The sequence below is a fragment of the Copadichromis virginalis genome, linkage group LG11 (assembly GCF_057382275.1).
Source record: "Copadichromis virginalis isolate Kocher_CV1m ecotype Utaka linkage group LG11, C_Virginalis_male_GT1.1, whole genome shotgun sequence".
In the NCBI taxonomy this organism is placed as follows: domain Eukaryota; kingdom Metazoa; phylum Chordata; class Actinopteri; order Cichliformes; family Cichlidae; genus Copadichromis; species Copadichromis virginalis.
In genome coordinates, this window is record NC_140628.1 from 11,674,349 (window position 1) to 11,699,313 (window position 24,965).

At 41.3% G+C, this 24,965-nt stretch overlaps 1 protein-coding gene across 2 annotated transcripts; it reads right to left on the reverse strand.

Annotated features, from left to right (window-relative positions):
- Window positions 1-1,420: 1,420 nt before the first annotated feature.
- Window positions 1,421-14,435, reverse strand: mboat1 (membrane bound O-acyltransferase domain containing 1). 2 transcript variants are annotated; one of them, XM_085473170.1, is made up of 13 exons: window positions 14,182-14,435; window positions 13,581-13,726; window positions 12,420-12,497; window positions 10,854-10,949; window positions 9,347-9,402; window positions 8,905-8,959; window positions 6,395-6,587; window positions 4,832-5,024; window positions 4,615-4,718; window positions 4,432-4,496; window positions 4,210-4,342; window positions 3,669-3,820; window positions 1,421-1,840 (listed from the first exon to the last, which is right to left on the reverse strand). In XM_085473170.1, the coding sequence occupies exons 1-13, from the start codon at window positions 14,269-14,271 to the stop codon at window positions 1,675-1,677; spliced, it is 1,527 nt and encodes a 508-aa protein (XP_085329296.1). In that variant the 5' UTR covers window positions 14,272-14,435; the 3' UTR covers window positions 1,421-1,674. The 2 variants fall into 2 exon arrangements, with proteins under 2 accessions (XP_085329296.1, XP_085329297.1); XM_085473171.1 differs by lacking the exons at window positions 13,581-13,726; window positions 14,182-14,435 and adding an exon at window positions 12,831-13,570.
- Window positions 14,436-24,965: the final 10,530 nt, after the last annotated feature.

Below are 24,965 nucleotides of genomic sequence, written 5' to 3' on the forward strand. Positions count from 1 at the left end.
GCGCATTTTCTTTACAAAACAACATCTTGCACTGCAACTCGTGTTATAACAAACGTATTGAAAAGCTATCACATAGCTTGCAGACAGCACCATTAAAGAACAATCCGACTGTGCCACCTTTAAAACTACTAATGCTCCAAAATCTGTAATCAGTCCTAAAATTAAAAAAAAAAAAAAAAGTACTGCAAAATAAATTAAAAAGGCAAAGGTGTCTCGTGTTTACAGTCTAATCTGCACATTAACTTCTAGTTTTTCAGCATCATCTGTGCAAAAGGAAACGCTTGTGCAGGGAAGAAAATGAATTCTGATGCAACGCCATCGTGTCACATGGAAAAATGGCTGTTTATGTCAGTCAGATGACTTTTCTTCATGACTTGGCTCAGCTCAGTTCACACAACCACCAGATGTCTCTGTTAAATCAAACCTCCGCTGCTACAAAGAATCACGGAAACATCACTTTTTCAGATCATAATTTCCATTTTGAGCCTTTTCTCAGCTTCCTTGACATTTTGCCAACAGGGACTGAGCACTGTGCACATTAACTACCTTCACTTTTGTCACTGTTAGAGAAAAGGGGACTTTCAGTAGAGGAATAGATCAACTTTACTAATTTAACTATGGGAAGTGTACTTTGGCTTTCAACCAACAGGGGCAAAAGATTTCATTTTATTTCTTACCTTTTCCTTTTTGTTCACAGGGACTGAAGCCAAGAAATATAGAAACTATAAAATACTAGTCTCCTCACCTGAAGGAGCTGCCATACTCATTAAAAACATTAGTAATGGTTAACAGTAATATTAAGGCTTCCACTAAAAAGCTTAAGAGCTCCATGGTCTGATTAGTTTTTCATGTGGTTTTAATCCAAGCCAGTAAACAGTGGAAGTATTGTGACAGTTCATGATTAGGTCCACACACTCGGGGGTCACTGACAGTGGCTGTTGGGATATAACAGTGGGGCGAACCATCACCCACACAGATCTACAAAATCCTCTGGGCAGAGCGAGTGCAGCGGGTGCAGCCTCCTCTTGGCATGCTCCTCTGCAGCCTCACAAGGGCAGCCTTTGTGTGCCGCCCGAATGCGACCGAGTACAAACATGTCTAAGAGCGACTATATGTGCGTTTTTGTTTCCTAGTGTCTATTTATGCATGAGTTTGCGTGTGCATGTGTCCTGGTATTTGTGGCCCGTTTATGAGCTGCAGACCCGTTGTGCTGGCTGAGATCCCACCAGTCAGTGGGACAGCACAGATTGAGGACAGGAACGAAAGTGAGTCTCAATACTCTCTTCACACTGTTGTATTGTTGTTGGAGGAGGCAGGCTGGTGCTGGTGAGATGGCCAAGGAGGGAGGAAAAGCTGCAGGGAGCGGGAGTAGGTAAAAGGGGAAAGGGGGTTGGGGGTTGGGGGCCAGCATTCTGGTGGTGGTGGTTGTACCAGAACCATTTCCTCAGCTGAGGTTTTTCTTCAGTGTCTGCCTGATGAGCTTCAATCATGGGAGAGGGCTCTCCCCGTACACATCCAGTACCATAAGTACAAATTTCCTTTACTCTGTATAGTCAAAAAATAAATAGCACAATGTTTTCCCATTTCAAGCTGGCTGAATGCCCTAGGGATACTCATTTGTCTTTGAGAGGAGACAGTCCTAAAAGCCTGGTAAAAGAACGCGAAGTGAGATTTTCAGTCTTTGTCATTGTTGTTGGAGTGAACATGCTGGCACTGGGCTGAGCACGGAGCGGAGGAGGAGTCAGAGGAGGTTTTGGTGGTGGGTTCCCTGGGTTTATGTTTGCGATGCAGGGCGACTGCAGCCAGAATGCTGATTATGTGCACGTGGAAGTACATGGACCTAGGTGGGAAAAACAGAGTGGAACTTTTATTATGTAGGGAAAAAAATGATCCAGCTAGATTTATACTAGATTCATTAATAATTCAGATTAGAAACGAGCAACAATATCACACTTAACTACTAACTTATGACAAGAAACCATGCGCATTGTGTTTACAATGGGGCAAGCAGTCATCATATGTTTCAAAACTAGTCACATGGCAACAACATAATGCATTTAGGCACGTGAGTATGGTTAAGATGACCTGCTGAAGTTCAAACTAAGCAACAGAATGAGAAAGAAAGAAAGGTGAAGTGAGTGACTTTGGATGTGACATGGTTGTTGGTGCCAGATGGCTGGAGTATCCTGAGCATTTCAGAAACTGCTGAGCAACTGACAATTTCCCACACAACAGTCTGGTGGTCCAAATGGTTAAAAATAAATAAATTAAATAAAAATATATCCGGTAAGAAGCAGTTCTCTGGGTAAAAATGCCTTGTTGATGCCAGAGGTCAAAATGGCCAGACTACTTTAGAGCTGATAGGAAAGTAACGGTGATTCACATTATTACACCCAAATAATTACAACCAAGATATGCAGAAGACCATCTCTTAATGCACAATAGTAGCAGAAAACCACACCATGCTGTCAGCTAAGAACAGGAATCTCACAGTGGCTCTCCAAAACTAGACACTGGAAGAACGTTGCTTGGATAAGATGCTGATGAGTTACAATTTCTGCTGCCAGATTCAGACGTTAGGGTCAGAGTTTGGTGTAAACACCATGAAAGCATGACTCTACAAGGCACGCCCTGCATGGTATTAATGGTTCAGGCTGCTGTTGGTGGTGCAATGGTGTGGGGGACCACACCTTGGTACACTTTGAGCCCATTAAGCTCAAACTGACCTACCTGACTATTGTTGCTGACCATGTTCATCCCTTTGTAACCACAATGTAACTAGTTTTTAATGGTGCTACCAGCACAATAACACACCATGCCAAAATGCAGAAAAAATTAACCCCAAAACTAGTTTCTTGAACATGTACTCAAATATCCTCCACAATCAACAGCTCTCAATCTAAAAGCACCTTTGGGATGTGGTAGTTTAGGAAATTCACATCATGGATGAGCAGCAAAGAAAATCTGTAGCAACTGTCATGCTTTTGCATGTCAGTATGGACTAATGAACCTAGGTGAGCCAATGCTGTGAAAAAACTGAAGCAGTTTTGAAGGCAAAAGGGCCTTCAAAGCTATACCATGCTAACAATACCAGTATTAGCATGTTAATACCAGTATTAACATGGTATACCTAATAAAATGGCCAGTGGGTGTGGATTAAAAATTAGTTCTAAGACCATCAAAATACACACGAACATGAAACGTCACCGAATTGTTTTATGTTTTTAAATAGTAAAGGATTTTTAAATACTACATAAACACACAGTTGCGTGCTCCTATATGGTCTACAGGTGTGCAGACAGACATTTACTGCAGAAAATAAGGAAATAAAGGGGATTTATTATGCTAGAGCTAAAGGAGAATCTAGAGCATTGCAAAGAGCAGTCTCGGGGACTTGCCCTTACTTCCTGTCTCTCGCTCAACTGTCAAAGAGAGGAAATGTGGCCAAGAACGGTTTATTGACGCATGATATAAGAACTGTTGACAATCCACTCGGCATGCCTGTGGTTACAGTCAGCGTGATTATGCCTCTTTGGAAGTTTATGGATGTATGTAGAGGGGTTCCTGCTCACCTTCACATGTATGAGTACATAGAAAGATTAATAGAACGCAGAACCACACAGAGTTGAAGCAAAAGGATAATTTGATTAAAGCGGGGTATGACGTACCTGTAATAAACTATAGTGTAGTTAACTGCAAGAAGGAGAAAAGGCATGACAGTGTAGCAGATGGCCAGCTGTGTGGCTGCCCAAGTCAAGATGTCATAACCCAGCTTCATCACTCTGGAGCCCAGGAAGTAATGACGAATTGACCTCCGTATCTGGTGGGGAGAGGCAGACGGACAACAATTATCGTTTAACAGATGACAGGATTAGTGTATTCAAGGAAAACTTTTGTTGAACTATTTAATTAACATGCGAGAAGCAGAAAGTGCCAAGTGCAATAAAAAGTCAGTTAAAGCTGTTCCCAGAGAGGTTTTGTTTGAACAGGCACCAAAAACATTTTTAGAGCCACTTTCATACTGATAAGATATGTTTTTGTTTGTAGTTGTACTGAGGAAACTGAAATATCCTTAATCTTCACAAAGCTACCGTTGTAAATGTAACAAGAGCTGTCCCATCTATTCATGGTCAGTTTGTGTCCATACAGTCCGATTACCTTCCATTTGTATTTTAGAGCATTACTTTGCAGATAATGTAGACAACTTACAGCTCTTGCTGCTATGGTGATGGGGATGGCGGTGAGGAAGGTAAAATAGTACCCTGGATAAACACCATGCCACAAAGCAGACAGGATAAAGGTCAACGCCAAACGGTGCTTTGGTGCTCGGTCATAGCACACCCTGAAAAAGGAACGGGTTGGGAATTTCACTTTTTTTTCCCCCACTTTCCGACTGTGCACACAATTTGATTTCACACTCGCAACACTTACGTTTTAAGCCAAATTCCTGTTCGAATATTCCAGTTGTCTATGAAGGTCTTGAAGCTGGTTGCTGTCTAAAAGAAAAAAGATCAATAGCTACAATAAGAGTGTGCTCCAGTGTCTAATTAACTCACAATTGGACACAGTGCTGAAAGATCATGGTCTCGATTTTAAGCATCTGAAACGCGGCACCTCAATCCCGATGATGTTGAGGTTGCTGATGAGGTCCCAGGATGGCTTTCCATGTTCATCCATCCCAAGGAAACCATATCCTGCAGCATTGTTGACTGCATCAGCTAACAGAGGAAGAAGAAGATCATCACATGACATCCGTGGCATTTGTCCCCAGAAGCAATAAAAAACAAAACAAACTGGCCAAGTAAAACACACAGACGCACTAAATACCCACCTAATGTCCAGGCGAAGTAGAATTTGGGCCTTGCAGCTTGTATGGAGAAGAAAGCATAAGTGAGCCTGGTGAGGAAGGAGGCTTGGCTCACAAAGTCGGGGTCAACGTTGTACTTTATGGGCAAGGACCGAGTGACAGTAAGGAAGAACAGCATACAGCCGGCGCAGACTAGCAGCTTATGACAAACGGCGTTCTGCAGAGAAAGCAAATTACTTCTGAGCACTGATAGAAGCACCATTACAAATGGAGAATATTAGGATTACCATTAAATCTTAAGCAATCAGCATCTATGGCTTAACTTAACCCAAGAGAAACCAGAAACAAACTATCAGTTTGTAGCTCTGCTCTAGTGGATACATTTAAAATGTTCACCACAGAAGTTACACATTTTCTTTGAAGCTGAAAAAAGTCCTCCTGGGTACCTCAGTAATATCTGACCTTCTGCGACTATATGTTTGTAGCAGATTTTTATCTAGTCCACATCAGCCAAGACCTTTCTATAGTTTTTTTTATGAAAATGAAGCCATGCAAAACTTTAACCTCCCTACTGAAGGTATTTTCTGAGTTATAGGCCCCCATGTAATTTATGCTAAAGAGGTTAGGTTGAAATTTGGTGCTTTTTAGGTAACCTTATTGTTTTTTCCAGCATAACTCCTTAAGTACAACAGCTATCACATGAAACAAATTTCAGCTATTAAAAACTGCAACCAATGTAATTTTACACCCTCTGCAAGTTTTACAATGTAAAGAAAAATCTAATTTTCTATAATCAACTTTCAGCGCTAGCATCACGGGATGCATCATAATTTTGATAGCAACTTTGCACAGATTTCAATTACTATGACAGAGTAACCGAAATAAACATTTATAGCTTAGACGTTTTATTTGTTTTCTGAGAATTCAATAGAGAACTTCAAGGGTGTTTTCACAATGTTGGATAGATAACAGGTCAAAAGAAGTTACATCATAGCAAGGTCGTTTTGCTCTTTAGTCCTTAAAAGTCCTGGCCTGCTAACGTGAATTTTAAGGGCCTGTAATTCCAAAAATATTCATTGTGCGTAGGCGAAATTTTGCACATCTTTATTCAATTTAGACTCCTCTAAACACCTGTTCTAAGTTTTATCTACTCTTGTTTCTGTAGGATATCAAGAAGGCCAGATCCTCATGTCAATTCAGACACGCAACTCTTGCTGTGAACTTGTGTAAACTTATTTCCAAGGAACAGCCAATCAGAAGAAAACTAGCTAAGAAGATGGGGAAGAGAGTCAAAATGACCTACTTCAGAAACTGAATCAAGTGTAAGCATGCACCACATCCCAGTAAAAGAATTATTTTTGAACTGTGAATGATGTAAAGTAAAGGACAGTTCAAACGCTCTTTCAATAAAACAAGAACAAGAAGTAAAGCCACTGTAGTAAAGTTACAGAGATTCCAACCAATGGAAGAAGAAACATATTGCTGGATAAGCATTTAATCCCCCTCCTGATAAAACAATAACCTATCAATATAAAAATGAAAAAAGTTAAAGACTACAAGAGTAGTAACCAGTATTCATGAACTTACCAGAGGTGATGGGTCCTGGGTCTTATTGTAGCCATTCTGCCGATTACTTGAGGCATGCTGCTGCTTGAGCCTCGTGCTGATGTGTCTGCCCTCTATGAAGTCTATGTACTCTTTGTAGTTACTGCATGGCCCCACCAAGACACTCAGAAAGTTCAGATTGTAACTCAGGTACTCGATGAGAGAAGGCCTCACACTACAAAGAGACGAGGCAGAAATCACTGAAAAGAAACAAACCTTTTCGAAACACTAACTGAGATCGCTTTGAGTGAAACGTGACGGTGCTACTTTAGATTTTCTTCCAAGGTGATCTGAGAAATACATGCCATCTAGTTTTAAATTAAACATCCAACAGGTCATGATCACTCAGCATCATTGCTCGCCTTTAACTCTGTTTCTCTGACCCTGTACATATACCAGCTGCCGAGCAATAAAACGAACCAGGATGGGTATTAAAACCTGACCTAATTCATGACCAAATGTGCTTCCATCCATGTTACAAACTATGTGTAATATTTACAGTACAGGAGAACTTGTATGCAAAACTGGAATAAGGACAATGTCTGGTCCCTGATAAATAAGAACAAAATTAGTCCAGTTAATCGAATATTTAAGTATTATGACAAACACATCAATTACCAGATTTACAGCTACTGGGTTATTGCACAGGTAGGTGGCTATATTTTATGGCTGCTTTTAAAATACATTTTAATTCATTTTAAAACGGCATGCATAGTACAGTCCATTGATAATGTGATTTCATGAATTCACATGCACAAAAATGTTTTTCCATGCAAAACGATGTCTCTTTTCTAAGTTCCCAGCATGCTTTTTTCCATAAATAAACTATTCACCATGATTTCATGTCCTTGTCATTGTCCTTCGTGGCTAAAGGAAAAGAAACAGTTATTTATTCTTTAAATAAGGTCCAAGTTCAGATGCACTGTTAAAGTATCTGCACATCTTTGCTGCACATGTAAACTTTACATTATAGGATTACACTCACCAGTTACGTTATTAGGTACACCTGCTAAACTGCTCCTTAATCCAAATGTGTAGTCAGTCAATGACATGGCAGCCACTTAATGCATTTAGGCATGTAGACACGGTCAATGCTGAAGTTCAAACCGAGCAGTACAGTATAGAATAAAGTTGAATTAAGTGGATTTGAATGTGGTATAGTTCTTATTGCCAGACTGGTGGTTCAGAAAAAGCTGATTTTACTGGGATTTTCTCACACAATTATCTCTGGAGATGGTCAGAAAAAAAGAAAATCTCCAATAAGCAGTGGTTCTCTAGGCAAAAAAGAATCGCTGATGCCAGAGCTCAGAGGAAAATCGCCAGATTGGTCAAGCTGATAAGAAGGCAATAGTAGCTCAAATAACCACTTGTTACAACTAAGAGCTACAGACGAGCATCTGTAAATAGAACATTTATCAACCCTTGAAGCACCAGGTACCACACTGAGGCTACAACTCACACGAGCTCACCAAAACTGGACAGCACAAGACTAGAAAAGGTTACCTGGTCTGATAAGTCTTAATTTCTGGTGCAACATTTGGGTCGGGGTCAGAATTTTGTGTAAACACCATGAAAGTATGGATCCATCCTGGTTTGTATGAACAATTTAGACTGGTGGTGGTGGTGTAGTGGTCTGGGGGCTATTTTTGTGCCACACTTTGGGCCACTTAGCACCATATGCGCATTGTCCAATGGCACAGCCTACTTGAGTATTGTTACTGACAATGTCCATCTCTTTATGACCACAATGTACTCATTGTCTAATGATTGCTTCCAGCATCATATCTCACAGCTCACATCATCGCAAACTGTAGTGGATTCAAAAGACCTCCACAGTCACAGTTGAATAGAGCACCTTTGAGTTGTGATGGTACAGGAATTTGAAATCATTCTGCATAATGAAGGTGTAGCTGACAAATCTGCAGCAGCTCTGTGATGCAGTCATGTTGACAAAGACCAGGGGTAGGCAACTCCAGGCCTCGAGTGCCAGTGTCCTGCATGTTTCAGGTGTGTCCCTGATCCAATCACAGCTGATCTATATGGCCAAATTACCTCCTTAGCATGTCTTGAAGTTCTCCAGACGCCTGGTAACAAACTAATCATTTGATTCAGGTATGTTGACCCAGGGTGAGATCTAAAACCTGCAGGACACCGACACTCGAGGCCTGGAGTTGCCCACCCCTGATATAGACTAAAATTTGAAGAATGTTTCCAGCACCTTGGTGAATCAGTGTCATGAAAAATAAAGAGTTTGAAATGCAAAAGGGGGGCCAACCCAATACTAGCAAGTGTACCTAATAAAGTGGCTGGTATATGTACGTTCATCTATGCAGACTTGAAGGCTAAAATCGGACATAGGAAAATCCCAAAGATCTCTAGTCTGTTAAAATTAGACTCTGTTTAAAAAAACCACACACACACACACACACACACACACACACACACACAGTTACCACTGTAAGTTACTAACTTGCTTTGCTGTGTAAACTTACTCTATAGCCATGAGCTTCTGCTCCTGTGTCAACTGTTCAGTCTTCTTACACATACCTGAAAAAAATATGGAGTTGTTGATATCTTTAATTCCCCCCTCCCCCCTTCTCTTGTCCTTCTTTAACAGATGTTTAATTCTGACTCTAAGAGACTTTTTCACTGAAACACTAACAACTCACAATGGAAAAAAAAAAAACACAAATGTTACTAACAACATCAATGACTGCACATTTTGTGGCTCACAATTATGACTTCGACATTACATTAGAAGAGAATCAGAAGGACGCGTTTTAATAAAAGCCTAGGCTACATGTTTTACAACAGGTGTGAAAATGTGTGTAAAAGCCTGTCATCCCTGTTAAGTTACTCAGACAGCATGCTGTGAAAGGCTTGCCAATGTGCTGAGCTTCCATATGTATGTGTGCATCCACTTGTCTGACTTACCGTCATGGAGCTGGAAAGCCAACGTGGTGAGCTTCTGTGTTACTATCATCAAAGGCCTGGGCAGAGAAAGATGGTAAATTATTGTTTTTAATTTATCTTAAGAAGTTTAGAAATTGATGCTCACAACCTGTGCCTGATTGTAGGTGGGCAAATTTGAAAAGATTTCACTTTAATAATCATTTTAAATTGTATAAATGTTGCAAGTATGATAGCATAGCAATTCTAATATATGTTTTTGTTTTGTTTTTTAAGTGAAAGTAAAAACTTAAGTCATTTAAAGCATTACCAATTTAAGCACAGCACTTCCCAAGCTCACCGAGCCTCTGTGAGAGACTCTTGGATTTATTTACCATTGTGAATCACTTCATTCTTCTCTAGTTGTGGCAAATCAGGTCACTTATTAATCCAATGCAATACTTTCCTATCCCCAGAGCTTCATTGGATCATCGGGCCCCTTTTAAACCAGCACAGCTAGATTTTCAGCTTATCAAGCACACATTTAGGAAACTCATGTGAATGTGTGTCCACATATAAACTACGTCTCTCTTGCACACACACACTAGTTTGTGTTGGTGTGAGGGCTGCATTGTGTGCACAGCATGGAAAACTGAGGCAGAGAGAGGCTGGCCATGTGGCTGGCAGTGCCAGCTCAGTGAGAGCTGGCAGGGGGCTCTGAAGTAATGTTTTCAGCCAGTATGTGCAAAACTCCAGTACTATAGCATACAGGCTCCATTTTCCATTTTGTACATTATAGAGCGGGCATAGTACCTATGATTTTCATGTCAAGTGTCAATTTCAGTTCATGGAAATGCTCTTGAACAAATGCAAACAGACTTTAGAGACAATGGCTAGATGCATAACACCCTACTAAAGACAGAGCAAGAAATATAGAGGGAAACCAGAAATCTATCAGCATGAATGACTGCTGTTCAGTCTGACTCACACAACCTTTGCTCAGAAACAAAGTTAAGTAGTGAATGTAGTTTGTTTTTTGGGGGTTTTTTGTACTGAATTGATACCAAAACATGAAAGTGTATCAAAAAATAAAATAAAATCTGGATCCCTAATTCAATATGGGATCACCAGAGGCTGACTCACAGTCCTGGCTGCTCATCTCTAAAGTCACATGGAGTCTAAATGAGGCTGCCAACAAATTAATCCGCACTGGAACAAGGCAAAGTAGCTGCTGCTGAATACAGAGGCCAGCAAAGTCAGCTGTCGCTTTATAAAGTATAACCACACATAGAAAAACAGACATTTCCAATTAAAATGGGAGGCAGAAAGCAGCCTAAGCTGGGCAGCGTCAACTGTGAACAATGCTGCTGCTATTTTTTTTTCCTTCAGTTGTTTTATATGTACACAAGGCTGGGGGAGTCGGTGTGTAAGCTGGTACCACCAAGGGTGGAAACTGATAACGTATCTAAACCTCAAATGTCTCCATAATGTGCTGTCACAAAGAAGGTGTGGCAAAGAGGAGAGAGAAAGAAATGCTTCAGATTTTCCTCACCCAGAGAAGTCAGTGGAAGGTATTCCATAGTTAAAGATGAAGACTCGGCTCACTTGGCACGCAGTCAGATAGCCCATAGATATCACCATGGAATACCTGAGTGGAAAAGAATGACACAAAGTAAATAAAGTAAAGGGCAGTTCAATCAATCGTTTAATACAATACCTAGAAAAAAAGAAAAAGGACAAGCTGGTGTGGTAACAGTTGAGTCACCAGTAAATGCATTTGAGGAGATTAAGAAGTTTCCTTAACTTATGAGTCATTAGAAATTACTGCAAGTGATTGTTGCCTCTCTGGGTTACTTCACAAAAATTAAAAAAAAAAAAAAAAAAAAGTGAGCATAATGTTTCTTTTTTTTTTAAATATTTGTGCCATTTACACTACCTCTAAAACTTCCAGCATGGTTTAACTTTGACAAGACGCAACTATTTCATCACACTCTCAAATGAAAAACAAAAGAATGAACAGGCACAGGTAAGAACTTGTGTCATTTCTGCAGGACTGAAAACCTGATATTCTGCTTTACATTTCACATTGTCAAAAAATTTTAAACAGTTACAAACATCGGCATATCTTAAAGTAATGATCACCCGTTGTTCTGATCGTTCCCTAGATTGTCCTGGCTTTAACCTAAAATGTTCAATTACTTTGTTTCCCCGTGTCAGTGACACAGAGGTGTGTGTCCAGAAGCCCATGTTGAGTTTACATAGTGTTTTGCCTCCAAAGCCATAGAACAATACCAGTTCTACTTTGCTCTACCTACAGGTAATCCTTGAATACCTCACCAAGATAACCGTACAATTTTGCTCTAGTAATAAAAAAAACAAAAAAGCAACAACTGCCAGACACACCTGAGCCATGCTGTCTGAAGTCAACACCCATATCCACCCAGACATAATGGAAAATGTGCATGTGCTCTTAAGAGTTCCACTGAAACCCTGTAAACATGAAAGTTTCAACATCCGCATAAACACCTGCTAGCTATCTTCATGAGTAGACTGGTCAGGCTGGCATGCCTGGCTGCCTGTCGCCTGACGTGTTCTCCAAAGGTTTCATGCCTTTAAAAAAGTACTTTCGTTCAGGCCACATTGGAACAGGAAGACAAAGGGGGCGAGGTGAAGTAGAATGAAGTCTTTCTTGGAATGCGCGGCAGGGAGTGAATGAGTGGTAAACTTCAAGGGCTTAAACTGAGCAACTTAGCCCACCTATGAAGTGAATGGCTTGTGGGCTGGGTTGATCTCGTCTGGCAAGTTTGACCTGAAAACAGCAACAGCTAGTTCTGCAGCCCTATCATGGTAAACGCAGTCCTGTCAATCACATACCGGCTTGATGAAGCAGGCACGTCAGTCAATGCAACCGGAAAGGTGTGTGCGCGATGAGAACGACTACAACCAGACCGACTAGGCTTAATTCATGGTTACAGGAATTACGGGCAAAAGAGCAACAGTTGCACAATCCATGTAAGAATCCACTGGTGTTTCAGACTTTTGTTTCTGTCTTTCAGAATCCATTATATAGCCATTCCCTAGACTTTTATGTTTATTGGCCTTTGAGGCTTGAATTTACCTGTGCACATTGTTGAGGTCAGCTTTGATGATGATCAGGTAGTTTGCAACAACCACAGCCAGGATGTGAGATGAATACCTGCAGAAGTGACACAAAACATTCTGTAGGTCTTTTCAATGACACAGGCAGCATGTGCCAATACAACTTAAACACATTTCCCACAGATACCTGCTGCTAAAGCACTACAATACACACCCATACAAATACATGCGTTTCCAATTTGTCTCATGACCGCATACCCTCAGTGTTCTACTACAATTATAAGCCCGAGGCATTAAAAACATGTTCTAACTGTGCACCCAGGCCAGTTAGTACCATGGCTATTTCAATGTTGTAGTTTAGCATTGTCTTGCTGAAACAAACAATATGCATGTTGTCAGAGTGGCTATATTATTTTGCTCTAAAACTTACATTATTATTAATGTGGCCTTCACAAAAGGTGGATGATACCAATGCCTTGTGCATTAAAGGACCTAGACACCACAGATGATGCTGTAGTGGCAGGAGGCAGAAGTGTTTTCTTGATCTGGTTCACATGAAGTGTTCCTGAGCGCATGCAATAATTTTTCCTACAGAAGGTCTGTTTTTAGTGCTGCAGCCTGAGGGCCTGAGACCATATTCTTAAAGAACTGTTGATCCAGTGGTCTGGTCTTTTTCTTCTTACGTTGACCTGCTACCATGTTTTAAGCACATATTTTTCCAAGGACAACACCATTTTTTCTTTCAGCATTTAACACATTGCTTTGTAGTATTTTTCCAATTAAACGTGTGATGTAAATGATTCATTAATCACTGCATTCTGATTTTATTTAAATCTTATACAGGTGGGCCCACATACAGCCCACTTTGATATTAAGTGAGGCTAGTGAAACTCCCCTTTCTGTCATTGTAAAGACATTTGAATATTTAACCCCTGAGACTTCTTAGTAGAAGAAAAAGAAGTGCCGTTTCAGTACATCTTAGTTGTTCAACATAAGTGTGTGAAATTACAGAAAAAGTTCTGGTAGCTTATTGCCTAGACTGTTCTGTAATTATAAAATATAAAGTTTTTGTTCATTGACAGAAAACACTTTTTGAAACATGGACACATAAAATATCTTTGACTCACATACTGGAGAAAAAAATGAATGGAGCAGTGTGTGAGACAGTGCCATACATTACCATCCAAAGCAGAAGACGAGAAAACCAATACCGAGCAGAGCGGCAACAAAGTGCCTGACCAGGGGACTGACATGGGCCGGGCTGAGGTAGAGACGAAAGCAGAAGGCAGAAGTTAAGGCAAACAGCTGGCATGCCAGAAAATTCACCTGTGTGGGAAGAGATAAAAATGAGGATTGGGGTGAACAGCAAAGAGAGATAATCAACAAACATTTCACGTTTTATACTTTTATAGGCAATTAAGGGCTTTACGGTATATTATCATAGTGTACTATGATAGTGTAAAAATTTTATAGGGACGTAAAACAGCAGCGTATGACACGTTGCAGGACTGTATCGTTATTTTTATTATTAATAATTTTCTTTAAAACGACAGAATTTAGTTTTTGGACAAAGCCTCCAATAAAAGGACAATAATGTGGACGTGGACGACTTTTAAGGAGCCACGGCACGTGTGTCCCACAAGTAACACAAGGTTAATTGACGGAACATCATTTATGACATGAAATTTATTTATTTTTTAAGAAAAAAAACCCAGTAATATATCAAAAGATTTAATTCTTCCGAAATAGCCCCACTGACTTGTGACTCACGCTTGTCCTACCTGATCAAGAGGAAAGCCCAAGTATTCACTGACAGGCAGCAGCCACTCGGATCCAGTGGTTTTAAACGGAGTCTGTGCCGGCTCGCCCATCCTACGCAGCTGTTCTGTCACGGCACCTCGGTTTGCCAGGTTATCTTTACGTGTGTTTGTAGCTAACTACGAACTATTTTCTGTGACTGAAATTCATCGTTTTCCCTTGAGCGCCTGTGACAAGTCAAACCAGTCGACAGACCAGGAACACTCCCTCCTCCTTCTTTCCCTCCCCGTCAGTACCAGTCGAGTTAGACAAAGGCAGGCGAAAAATAAATAGCCCTTCCGGTTGCGGCTTACAAAATAAAAGCCAATTCAAAGCGAATAGACCGCAGACTTCAACTAACCGCACAAATCTCTTCCAGCCTAAAGTCTTCTTTTAACCATACAATGTCCTAGAGTCCACTATTGATGAATGGAGAGCACAGATTGCTATTGTGTCCAGGCAACCGCAAAGTTGACTTGTGTGCTTTTGTTTTGAAAACATCAGCTTTATCACGAAAGACGAAATTAACCCATAATCCCGTGTGCATTAGCGCCAACATCCTAGTTAAACTTTAACCTTTACTTATGATGTTAAAAGTTTTAACAAGAATGTTGCAGCAGTTTTAAAAACATAAAAAATGTTATTACACATAACTTCCGGTGTTTTTTCGAACTTAACATCTCAGAACGTGCGTTTTCTTTCAGACTTACGGACAAAAGTTACTTATGAGCCAGTATAAACACAGTACTGTACAAAAGCTTTAAGCAACTCTTTATGTATTTATATTTTGCACGGAAAATGAGTAATAGGTGTAGTGTTTTATTGAAACATACATGGAAATACAGTATATAAGGGAAAAACAGAGTTTTTGGGAAAACTGATCTCAATGTCAATAATTTGCCTGAATTCTCTAAGGCAAGCTTTCTTCTCATCATTCAGGTAGTCTTCAGGAATAGTTCTCCAGACTTTTTTACAATGAAAGCTCGTCTTTGGATGTTGGCTGTCTTTTGTTTTGTTCTCTCCTAAAATGAAACTGCTCACATTGCTTCAATAATATTGAGGTCCGGGCTCTGGAGAGAATAGTCCATGAATAGTGCTTAATTGTGTGTTTTTCTATCCAGTTATGCCTTTACTGCATTGAGAGTGTGTTTGTGATCATTGCTGTGCTTTCCAGATGGTATTGGTGGATCAAAAAATCTCAGTAAATTTCTGTATTCACTGTACAAGAGCCTTAAATGTGTCCGGTCTTTGGTGGATTTCTTTCCTATTAGTAAAAAAAAAAAATGTTTTTCAGGAACTGTTCATCTCCTGTAAACAGTTTTTTTAAGACTGCCACTTTTCCTCCACTTGTCCAGTTTCCCCAAAGTTTTGTAAGAACACATTGCACAGCATGCTGAAATATGTCTCATTTTTTGGTCAGCAGCTCTTTGGTAATTACTTTATTAGTGCAAAACCTATATAACTTTATTTCTGCTGAGCTGTTATCTTTGGCATCTTTCATGAGTTCCAACTAAAGAAATGTAAAAGAAATGTGTTGTTTTTGCAACAGGCTGCTAGTAACAAAGCTTATTTTACCTCATTTTAAAATGGATTCAATACATTTAAATACATAATGACAAAGCCCAAAATTTTTTGGAAATGCAGAAACCTTTCTACATGAGTTCACATTGTTGACAATGCATGTAGCATTCCACCAGTAAAAGGCATATGACAGGACATCTGGAGTTGCCAAAAGACCCCCGAAGAACTCTCAGACCATGAGAAACAAAATGATCTGGTGAAGCTTCCTGTCTGGAAGAAACTAGGCACCTGTCACCATCCGTTAACTAAATCATGTTTTTCAGCAGCAGGAACTAGGAAACTAGTTAGGGTCAAGGGTAGGGATGGGTATTGATAAGATTTTCACGATTCAGATTCCATTTTCGATTCTGTTTAACGATTCGATTCTTTATCGATTCTCTTATCGATTCTTTTTAAAAAAGGAGAACACTAAGGTCGATTAGCTTAGAACTTTGTTTTATCTTCTCTTTGAACAAGATAGAAATTTAGGAGTAACATGGCCTTACAAACCCAGCAGTGAGATCTTAAGAGATCCAGCTTACGGCTCTTCAATGGGGTGTCACAGGGTCCCCAGGGAAAAAAATTGTAAATGTAAAATAATAAAATAAATATTCTCCTGTAGCAATAACAAAGTATAGCATAAATTATTCTGTAGCAATTACACAAGAATATCCAGTAATGTCCCTGCCTACAATTAAACACATTCACTTACTGAAAATCATCTGCTGTGGCAAATGGGTTCAAGCCTTTTACCACAAACTTAGTCACTGCTCAGTGACATTCGTCTATCCTGGCCTGAAAGGAGACGCTACCGATAGACTGCAGCGAGAACTGCCAGCATCTGAGCCAGACTCTGTCCGTCTCTCTCATCATGGTCACTTAAATGCACAGTAATGGCAGGTTTTGTAATAAGGCAGATCGTGCTAACATAATATGCACTGTTGTTGATTATTTACCTGCTGCATTAACGGGAGAGGACGTGCAAACGTTACCGCTGCTGCTGGGTTGAGATTCACGAGTCCGGAGCGGAATTAAAAACACGACATTCATTTAAGGTCATCGCGTTGTTTTGTGAGTAAATGCTTTTGCATATTCGTAGTGTTTCCTCCCTTAAATGAAATATCTACTTTGCAAGTATTGCAAGTTGCCCTGTTGTCATCCGTTCTCGTAAAGTATAACCAAACTTTTTAGCGTTTGAGCTGCTTAGGCGCCGTGTTTCCTGCCAGGTAAATGACGCTCCGCAACGTGGTGACGTCATTCGGGGCGACTGGAATCGATAAGGGAATCGTTTGCAAAAATGGCAAACAATTCCAAGGAATTGAAACAGTGGGAACCGGTTCTCAACAAGAACCGGTTTTCGATACCCATCCCTAGTCAAGGGAAAGATGCATACAGCAAGGTACAGAGGCATCCTTGATGATAACCTGCTCCAGAGTGCTGTGGACTGGGGTGAAAGTTCATCTTCCAAAAGGATAACGTTCCTAAGCACCCAGTCAAAACAACAAAGGAGTGTCTTCAGAAAATTGTGTGAAAGTCCTTGATTGTCCTAAACATGAACCTAATCTCTACAAACATCTTTACAGAGATCTGAAAATGTCTGTGCACTGACGCTCCCTATCCAACCTGATGGAGCCTGAGAGGTTTTGCAAAGAGGAATGGGAGAAACTCTCCTTAAATAGGGATGCCAAGTTTGCAGCATCATACTCAAAAGAGCTGAGGCTGTAATTGTTGACATTTTGTATCATTCTAGCATCTTTACCTTACAATAAAAAGCGCCTTGAAGCAAGTCTTGTTGTGATTTGCCGCTATAAAAATAATATATAAAGAATTTAATTACATTTGCCAAATTTAACAAAACAAAAAGAAAATATTGAGCAAAGGCTGTGAATACTTATGTACATCATATATACATATTGGGACAGCGTGCTGGCACAATGGTCAGCACTCCTGCCTCACAGCAAGAAGCCATCTGGCTGGGGCCTTTGTGTAGAGTTTATTCAATGCATGTGTGGGTTCTCTCCAGTACTCCGGTTTCTTCCCAAAATCCCAGGTTCCCTCTGTCCCACAGTCTCTGTCTCTTGACATCCACCCGGGAAGCCCTCCTCAGGTCAGAGGAACACAACAAACATCTGGCTGACCTTCACAGGGTCTCTGCCTCACCATATCAAGCAGGTCAGAAAGTATGGTTATCCACTAAAAATGTACCTTAATGAACTGAATCTAATCTCTGAATCTGTGACCTTCCATTTAAACTTACCTCACAATATGAAGATCCATAACCCCTTTCATCTCTCCCAGCTGAAGCCAGTCTGGACCAGCCCAGAAACGTGAGTTAACTACAAAGGAATTACCCAAGTCTTTAGACGCTTTAATTTCCATGTGCATTAGAATGGATGACTGCACGCATGAGTATGGCAAACAGTCCATTGGCTCTTGGCGAGGTAGTGGTGGATTCACGCCGGCCATTGGAGCCTCCTTAGGAGAACAGAGCCCAGGAGGAAGTGAACCATGGGGAGGAGCGGTCCATGCAGCTCAGCCGAGCCCAGCTATCGCCATCAGACATTAGGAAGTGGCTGCTGGCTGGTGAGTACTTCTCTTGTGGTCAGAAAGGGCATTATGTCAATGCCTGTCCTTCGCGCCCACGCCCATCAGTAACCGTAGGGGTACAGTGTTTCCCTACCTCCACTCAGGTACTTGGCAAAATTATTCTTAATCCTTATATTCACCTTTATAATGCCTCCATCGACTCAGGAGCAGAGTAAAATTTTATTGAATAGTCTTTAGCCAAGAAACTCAACCTCCTGTTAATTCCTCTGACTTAACCGTTGCAAGTCTCTGCCTTAAATGGCACCAGACATCGCCTATCGAACTCAGCCCATCAACCATGTAGAAATCTGTTCCTTTTTCATGCAAATGGAACTCCCTTAGTCCTTGGTTATCCATTGCTGAGTATTCATAACCCACAGATCAACTGGTCTAAAGGCTGTATTTCCAGGTGGAGCCTTTTGTTGCTGTGAAAACTGTTGCTTGCTGCAAGACCTCACACCGAGCACATCTACTGCGGGTGTGGTACCTGTTATCGGACCCGGAGTTAGCAACATCCCCCTCAAAACCCGAAGAGGAGAGTCCTGGCCCCTAGCCCTGCCAGTGTAGCAGAAATGGTGACGGATGATGATGGCAGCAGCAGCCGTTCTTCTCTGCATGAGTAGCTTAATGTTGTTCGTATGTAATTTACATTGAGTGGGCTAACCACGTTATTAAATTAATGCATGTAAGGTGAACTAGCAAACACCGTCGTTGTTACATGCGGCTGTCTTCTTGTTTGATGGCAGATGCCCCCTTCACCCTGGCCAAAAAGGCTAAAATGACCAAAGAAAAGGTGGAAAACAGCTAAACATGAGAGGTTTTTGGACAAAGTTTGTGTTTTTTCCATTGTTTAAGCACTGCTTCCAGCCAAGAGTGATACCATATATGCCCCATAGCTGCAGAAAAGGCTAACATTGTTATGTTTTTACAAAAAACAGCTGAACATGAGAGGTTTTTGGACAAAGTTTGTGTTCTCCATTCTTTAAGCACCGGTTCGAGCACCGTTTAAGCACCAGCACCGTTTCAAAGGAACCGGTTTGGCACCAGTATCGGATAAAGCCTAAATGATACCCATCCCTAATTTGTTACTGCAAGGAGCTCAATTTATAAAATGCACACCACCTAATCAGAATAAGGGAGGGAGAGGAATAGAAAACAATACTAGCCTTCAATACTCACCTTGGACATTTCGAATATCTGGTCATGCCATTTCGACTCACTAACGCCCCTGCAGTGTTTCAGGCCTTAGTGAATGATGCCCTAAGAGATTTCATCAGTTATTTTGTATTTGTTTACGTTAATGACATTCTCATCTTCTCCAAATCCAGGTCGGAACACATGAAACATGTCCGCTAAGTCCTGCAGCAGTTGCTGGAGAACCACCTCTTTGTAAAAGGAGAAAAATGTGAGTTTCACATCCAGTCAGTTTCCTTCCTCAGGTTCATCGTGGAATAAGGTAAGCTACAAGCTGACCCGGCTAAGATTAAAACCGTGGTGGAGTGGTATCAACCCCAAACAAGGAAACAGCTTCAAAGATTCCTTGATTCTATTATTTGTGGGCGACTGGGAGCTTCTAACCATCAAGCTTGCATTAGAAAAATGGAGGAAATCGCTGGAGGGGATGGAACATCCACAGATCATCTGAATGGACCACAAGTATCTAACGTATGTGCAGGCAGCCAAGTGTCTGAATGCTCGTCAGGCCAGGTGGGCTTTAGCCTTCGCCCATTTCAATCTCACTATCACTTACAGGCCTATATCCCTTAATGTAAAACCAGACCCTCAATCACACCAATTCTCTACTCTGAATGAGACCTCAGAGAAGGAAGAGCCCATATTACCCGCTACTTGCATCATCGAATCTCTCACATGGGAGATCAAGCCACTGATAAAGGAGGCTCAGCAGGAAGAACCAGAACCTGGAACTAGACTCTCAGATTGTCTACACCACATGTGTAAAAATCAAGGCCCGTGGGCCAAATGTGGCTGGAGAACTTCTGCATTAAAATAAGTTTACTGTATGTTGCTTAAAAGTGCATGTTGAGCATAAACTACATCTCCCACAATGCATTTTGATTATTACCCTGTTTTGTAAAATTATGTTTCTGTCATATGTTTGTTGTGCCATAGTCCTGCCACTCTTGACTTGAATCTTGTAAATATTGCTGAGGTAGTTGGGAGACTGTCACAAAGAAAACCACGTTTTTGGAATTGTTTTTGCACATCGTTGCTTGTTTTTTCACTATAAATAAATTCACTGTCACCTATCAGGAAGTCCTGCATCTGGATCTTGTTTTCCCTGAAACCTGACAGTCTCTCTGTGCTAGCCTTGCAACAGACTGGCAACGTGTCCAGGGTGCAGTGTTGGGGAGTAACGGAATATGTAAATGTCCAGTTTTGTTTATTGATCTAAGCCTGAACAGCTACGCGTAGTGTCCAGTAGAGGGCTCTGTTGTTTAGTTAGCGGCAAGCTGCACTTCCAGCTCAGACCGGTTTTGTGGCGCACATGTCCCAGTAGGCAGCTCTCAATGAAGCGTGAAGCAGCGTGATACCGGACTCTAGCAAAATTAACAATTTGCAGCCCTTGGAATGCGGAGCGAGGTACATGTTTTAAGTTGTATTTGTTTGCTTAACTGATATTTTGTTGTATTTTCTGCATTATTTGAGTTCATATTTGTAATAAGCGTCTAAGAAAATGTATTTTGTGTTTCTGTTTAGTTTTCACGGTGCATTGGTGCACCTCAGCACTGTTAGATTCTGAATGAATCTCAAAGTAAAAATTACTGCACCCGTCGAGGCTCTCTCTCTTTCTTCCTTGGTCCGAGGGACTGCTACAGTGAAAACTCGATCGCTGAGTGAAGGCTACTTGCTAGCTCCCATGCCAGATGAGTGCAGTCCGTGCCACGAGGTGGGTCCGTGTGTCAGCTGTGAGATATTTCTACACCAGTCAAGATCATCTTTGCTTCGTCGCCTACCTCCCCTTTGAACTCTGATGGTTACTTTACGAAGGTGCAGGTATTATGCCCATTAAGGACTTTGCTGATAACAAAGTTAAAATGTCTGCACACTAATTCAGAGTTACTTGCCTTAAATATTTTTGTGGTTACAGCCTTAAAGGTATACTGCATTGCACTGAGTAATTACAATCTTTAAATTGTATGGGTTTATTCTTCTTGAAAGTAACGTATATCAGCGGTATTTACAGTTACATTTTGTCTAATATGTGGGTGCTAATCTGTTTATTTATGTGATGTAAACGTCTGATGTGAGCATTGTTTCCAAAAGTAACACTCACGTAAGTTTAAGTCCAGACGTTATCGCATAGAGCAACATACACATTGCAGTAACAAAATGTTGAACCCTGCTGAAGAAGCCGACGACTCAGAGCAACAAGGAGTAAGATCCAGCAATCGTGAAAGGCATTTAACTGAAAAGGGTAAAGAAATGCAGGAATATGAGGCAAAGAAAAATGAGAAGGCATTTAACAAAGCTTATGACACTTGGAAGAAGGCAGCTAAAGAAATCAGAACAAAGCTGAAAACTTTCTGCTCACCTGAAGAGCTAAACAATGCCAGTCATGACATAAGAGACAAGCACGCTGTAGTACAACAGCATTATGAACCCATTCGCCGCAGCCAATCCATGACGCCAGACATTGTTAAGCGAATGGATGCTTGTGCAGTGCTTACAACTGACATTTGTGAAGTTGTTGCTAAACGACAGGAAAATATCGATCAGCTCTTTAACGATCGCCTTGAAAAGGAAAGAGTACGAGTGATGTTAAACAAAAGGGACTATGGTTCTGTGTTTGGTGATACAAAAACTGAAACGTCGTTCCCAGAGGGTTCAGTTGCACGCTCAAAGGCAGATTCTACTGGCAGTCGTGAGGTGGAAGCAGAAGCTGAACTTGCAGCCAAAGTGGAACAAGCAAAGGCCACACGAGAAATATTGGCACAGGAAACCAAGATCAGCCAAATGGAAAATGAGTGGAAAATAAAGGAAGTGGAATCAAAGGCAAAGTTGGAGGAGGAAAAGACTAAACTTCAACAGTTAAAGGCAGACAGTGAAGTGAAAGTAGCAGCTGCACGAGTAAGAGCCCTTAGCGCTCAAAATGACATTGAAAGCCATGATCAAGTGTCCTGCTACAACTTAGAAAATTCCGCAAATCTCCCCAACATCGCACCACGGCTCTCTTTAAATCCACAAGCACCAACATTTAGACCTCACAATACTACTCCAGAACGTGAAGAACTTAGCTTAGTTCAAGCCCTCGCCAGCTCTCTTACCCTAAACAGGCTTCCTGTACCTGAGCCCACCATCTTTAGTGGCGACCCCCTAAAGTTTATGGATTGGAAGGTATCCTTTATGGCACTAATTGGTGACAAACCTTTACCTGTGTGTGAGAAAATGTTGTATCTAAAGAGCTATCTTGCAGGTGAAGCACGAAAGGCAGTAGAGGGATATTTTTTCCGCAACAGTGAGCAGGCATACGCAGGCATTTGGAGCGTTTTAGAGGAAAGGTATGGCAGCCCATTTGTTATTCAAAGAGCCTTTAGGGCTAAACTCACAAAATGGCCTAGAATAGCTGCCAATGATCCTAAAGCACTGAGGGAGTTTGCAGATTTTCTCCAAAGCTGTGCAGAGGCTATCCCTCAAGTCAAAGGCCTAGAGATCCTTAATGATTGTGAGGAAAATCACAAGCTTCTAAGAAAACTGCCTGAGTGGATAGTGCAGAGATGGAGCCGCATTGTGGTGGAGGAGCTAGACAAAAGCCAAGACTACCCCAACTTCGCTCGCTTTACAAAGTTCATACAAAATGAAGCTAAAGTAGTTTGCAATCCTGTTGCCTCACCATTCCTAATAAACGAAAGGGCATCAGAAGAGCGGCACGTTAAAAGAGCGAAGGCACTCAGTACTACCATCCAACCAAAGTCTCCACCAATCCCAGTATCTATTTCTAGACCTAAACCCCCATGTTTGTTTTGCAAAGAAGAATCGCACGGCATAGCTAAGTGTCCTGCTTTTGCAGCGAAAACTAGTGATGACAAGAAAGTTTTCATTCAAGAAAATCGTCTCTGCTTCGGGTGTTTGAGAAGGGGTCATGTAACCAAAGAATGCAGAGGACGTCACTCCTGTAGTAAGTGTGGTCGGCGTCACCCCACCTGTCTACACACAGAAAGAGTGAATGAACCTAAAGAAAGGAAAACTGAGGATTCTAAATCCCCAGATGAAGGTGCAAACAAGGAAGTGCATAATGTTATGACTCATGTACTAACAAGGAAACCATCTTCCACATCCAGCATAGTACCAGTATTTGTGTCAGTTGCATCTGAGCCTGAGAAAGAAATACTTACATATGCCCTGCTTGATACCCAGAGTGACTCATCCTTTATTTTAGAGGATTTGGCCTTAGAACTAAATGTAGACGCCCAACCAGTGCAGTTAAAGCTTAGCACCATGACTTCCGTCGACACAGTCGTTGCAAGTAAACTTGCCAACAACTTACAGGTGCGTGGGTTTGATTCTGAGACTCGTGTCCGAATAGAACACGTCTACTCTCGTGACTTTATCCCAGTTGACAAGTCTCATATCCCTACCAAGGAAACGGCACTTCAGTGGCCACACCTTGAAGGCTTAGCTAACAAGTTACAGCCATTACAGAACTGTGAAGTAGGTCTATTGATTGGTTATGACTGCCCATCAGCACTAGCCCCCCTAGAGATCGTCACAGGCAAAATAAACGAACCTTTCGCACAAAGAACCCTACTAGGATGGAGTATTATTGGTTCTGGTAATCCTCACCTAGACAGAGAAGGTAACCAGAGTTATGTGCACAGGATCACAGTCAAAGAAATGCCCATACCATCAGCCACAGAAGTACTCAAAGTCCTAGAGACTGACTTTAATGAGAGAAACTATGAGGATAAGTATGTATCACAGGATGATGTTCGCTTCATACAAATCCTCAGTGATACAATAAAACAAAGACCAGATGGGCACTATGAGATGCCGCTCCCCTTCAAGGGCAATGATCCACCAGCGCTTCCCAACAATAAGAAGTTAGCCACAGTCCGACTGCAACACCTGAAGAAAAGGCTAAAGGCTGATAAACAGTATCATGAACATTACTGTTCCTTTATGAGAGACATTATCAGCAGTGGTGATGCAGAATTAGCACCTCCTTTGTCTGAAGGCAAGACTGCATGGTACATCCCACACCATGGGGTATATCACCCGAAAAAACCAGCCAAGCTAAGAGTTGTCTTTGACTGTTCAGCAAAATTTCTCGGTGTCTCATTAAACGACACTCTTCTCACAGGTCCAGATATGATCAACTCATTGGTGGGGGTACTCTGTCGTTTCAGAAAGGAAAATGTAGCCATAATCTGTGATATCGAGAGAATGTTCCACCAGTTCTCTGTTTGTCCAGACATGCGCAACTATCTGAGATTTCTGTGGTGGCAGGATGGACAATTAGACAAAGAACCCAGAGAATACAGAATGGCTGTACATCTATTCGGTGCCAGTTCATCCCCTGGATGTGCTAATTTCGGCCTGAAATATTTGGCACAACAGTACAGAGCAGACTATCCTAAGGCCTCAGAGTTTGTTGAACAGAACT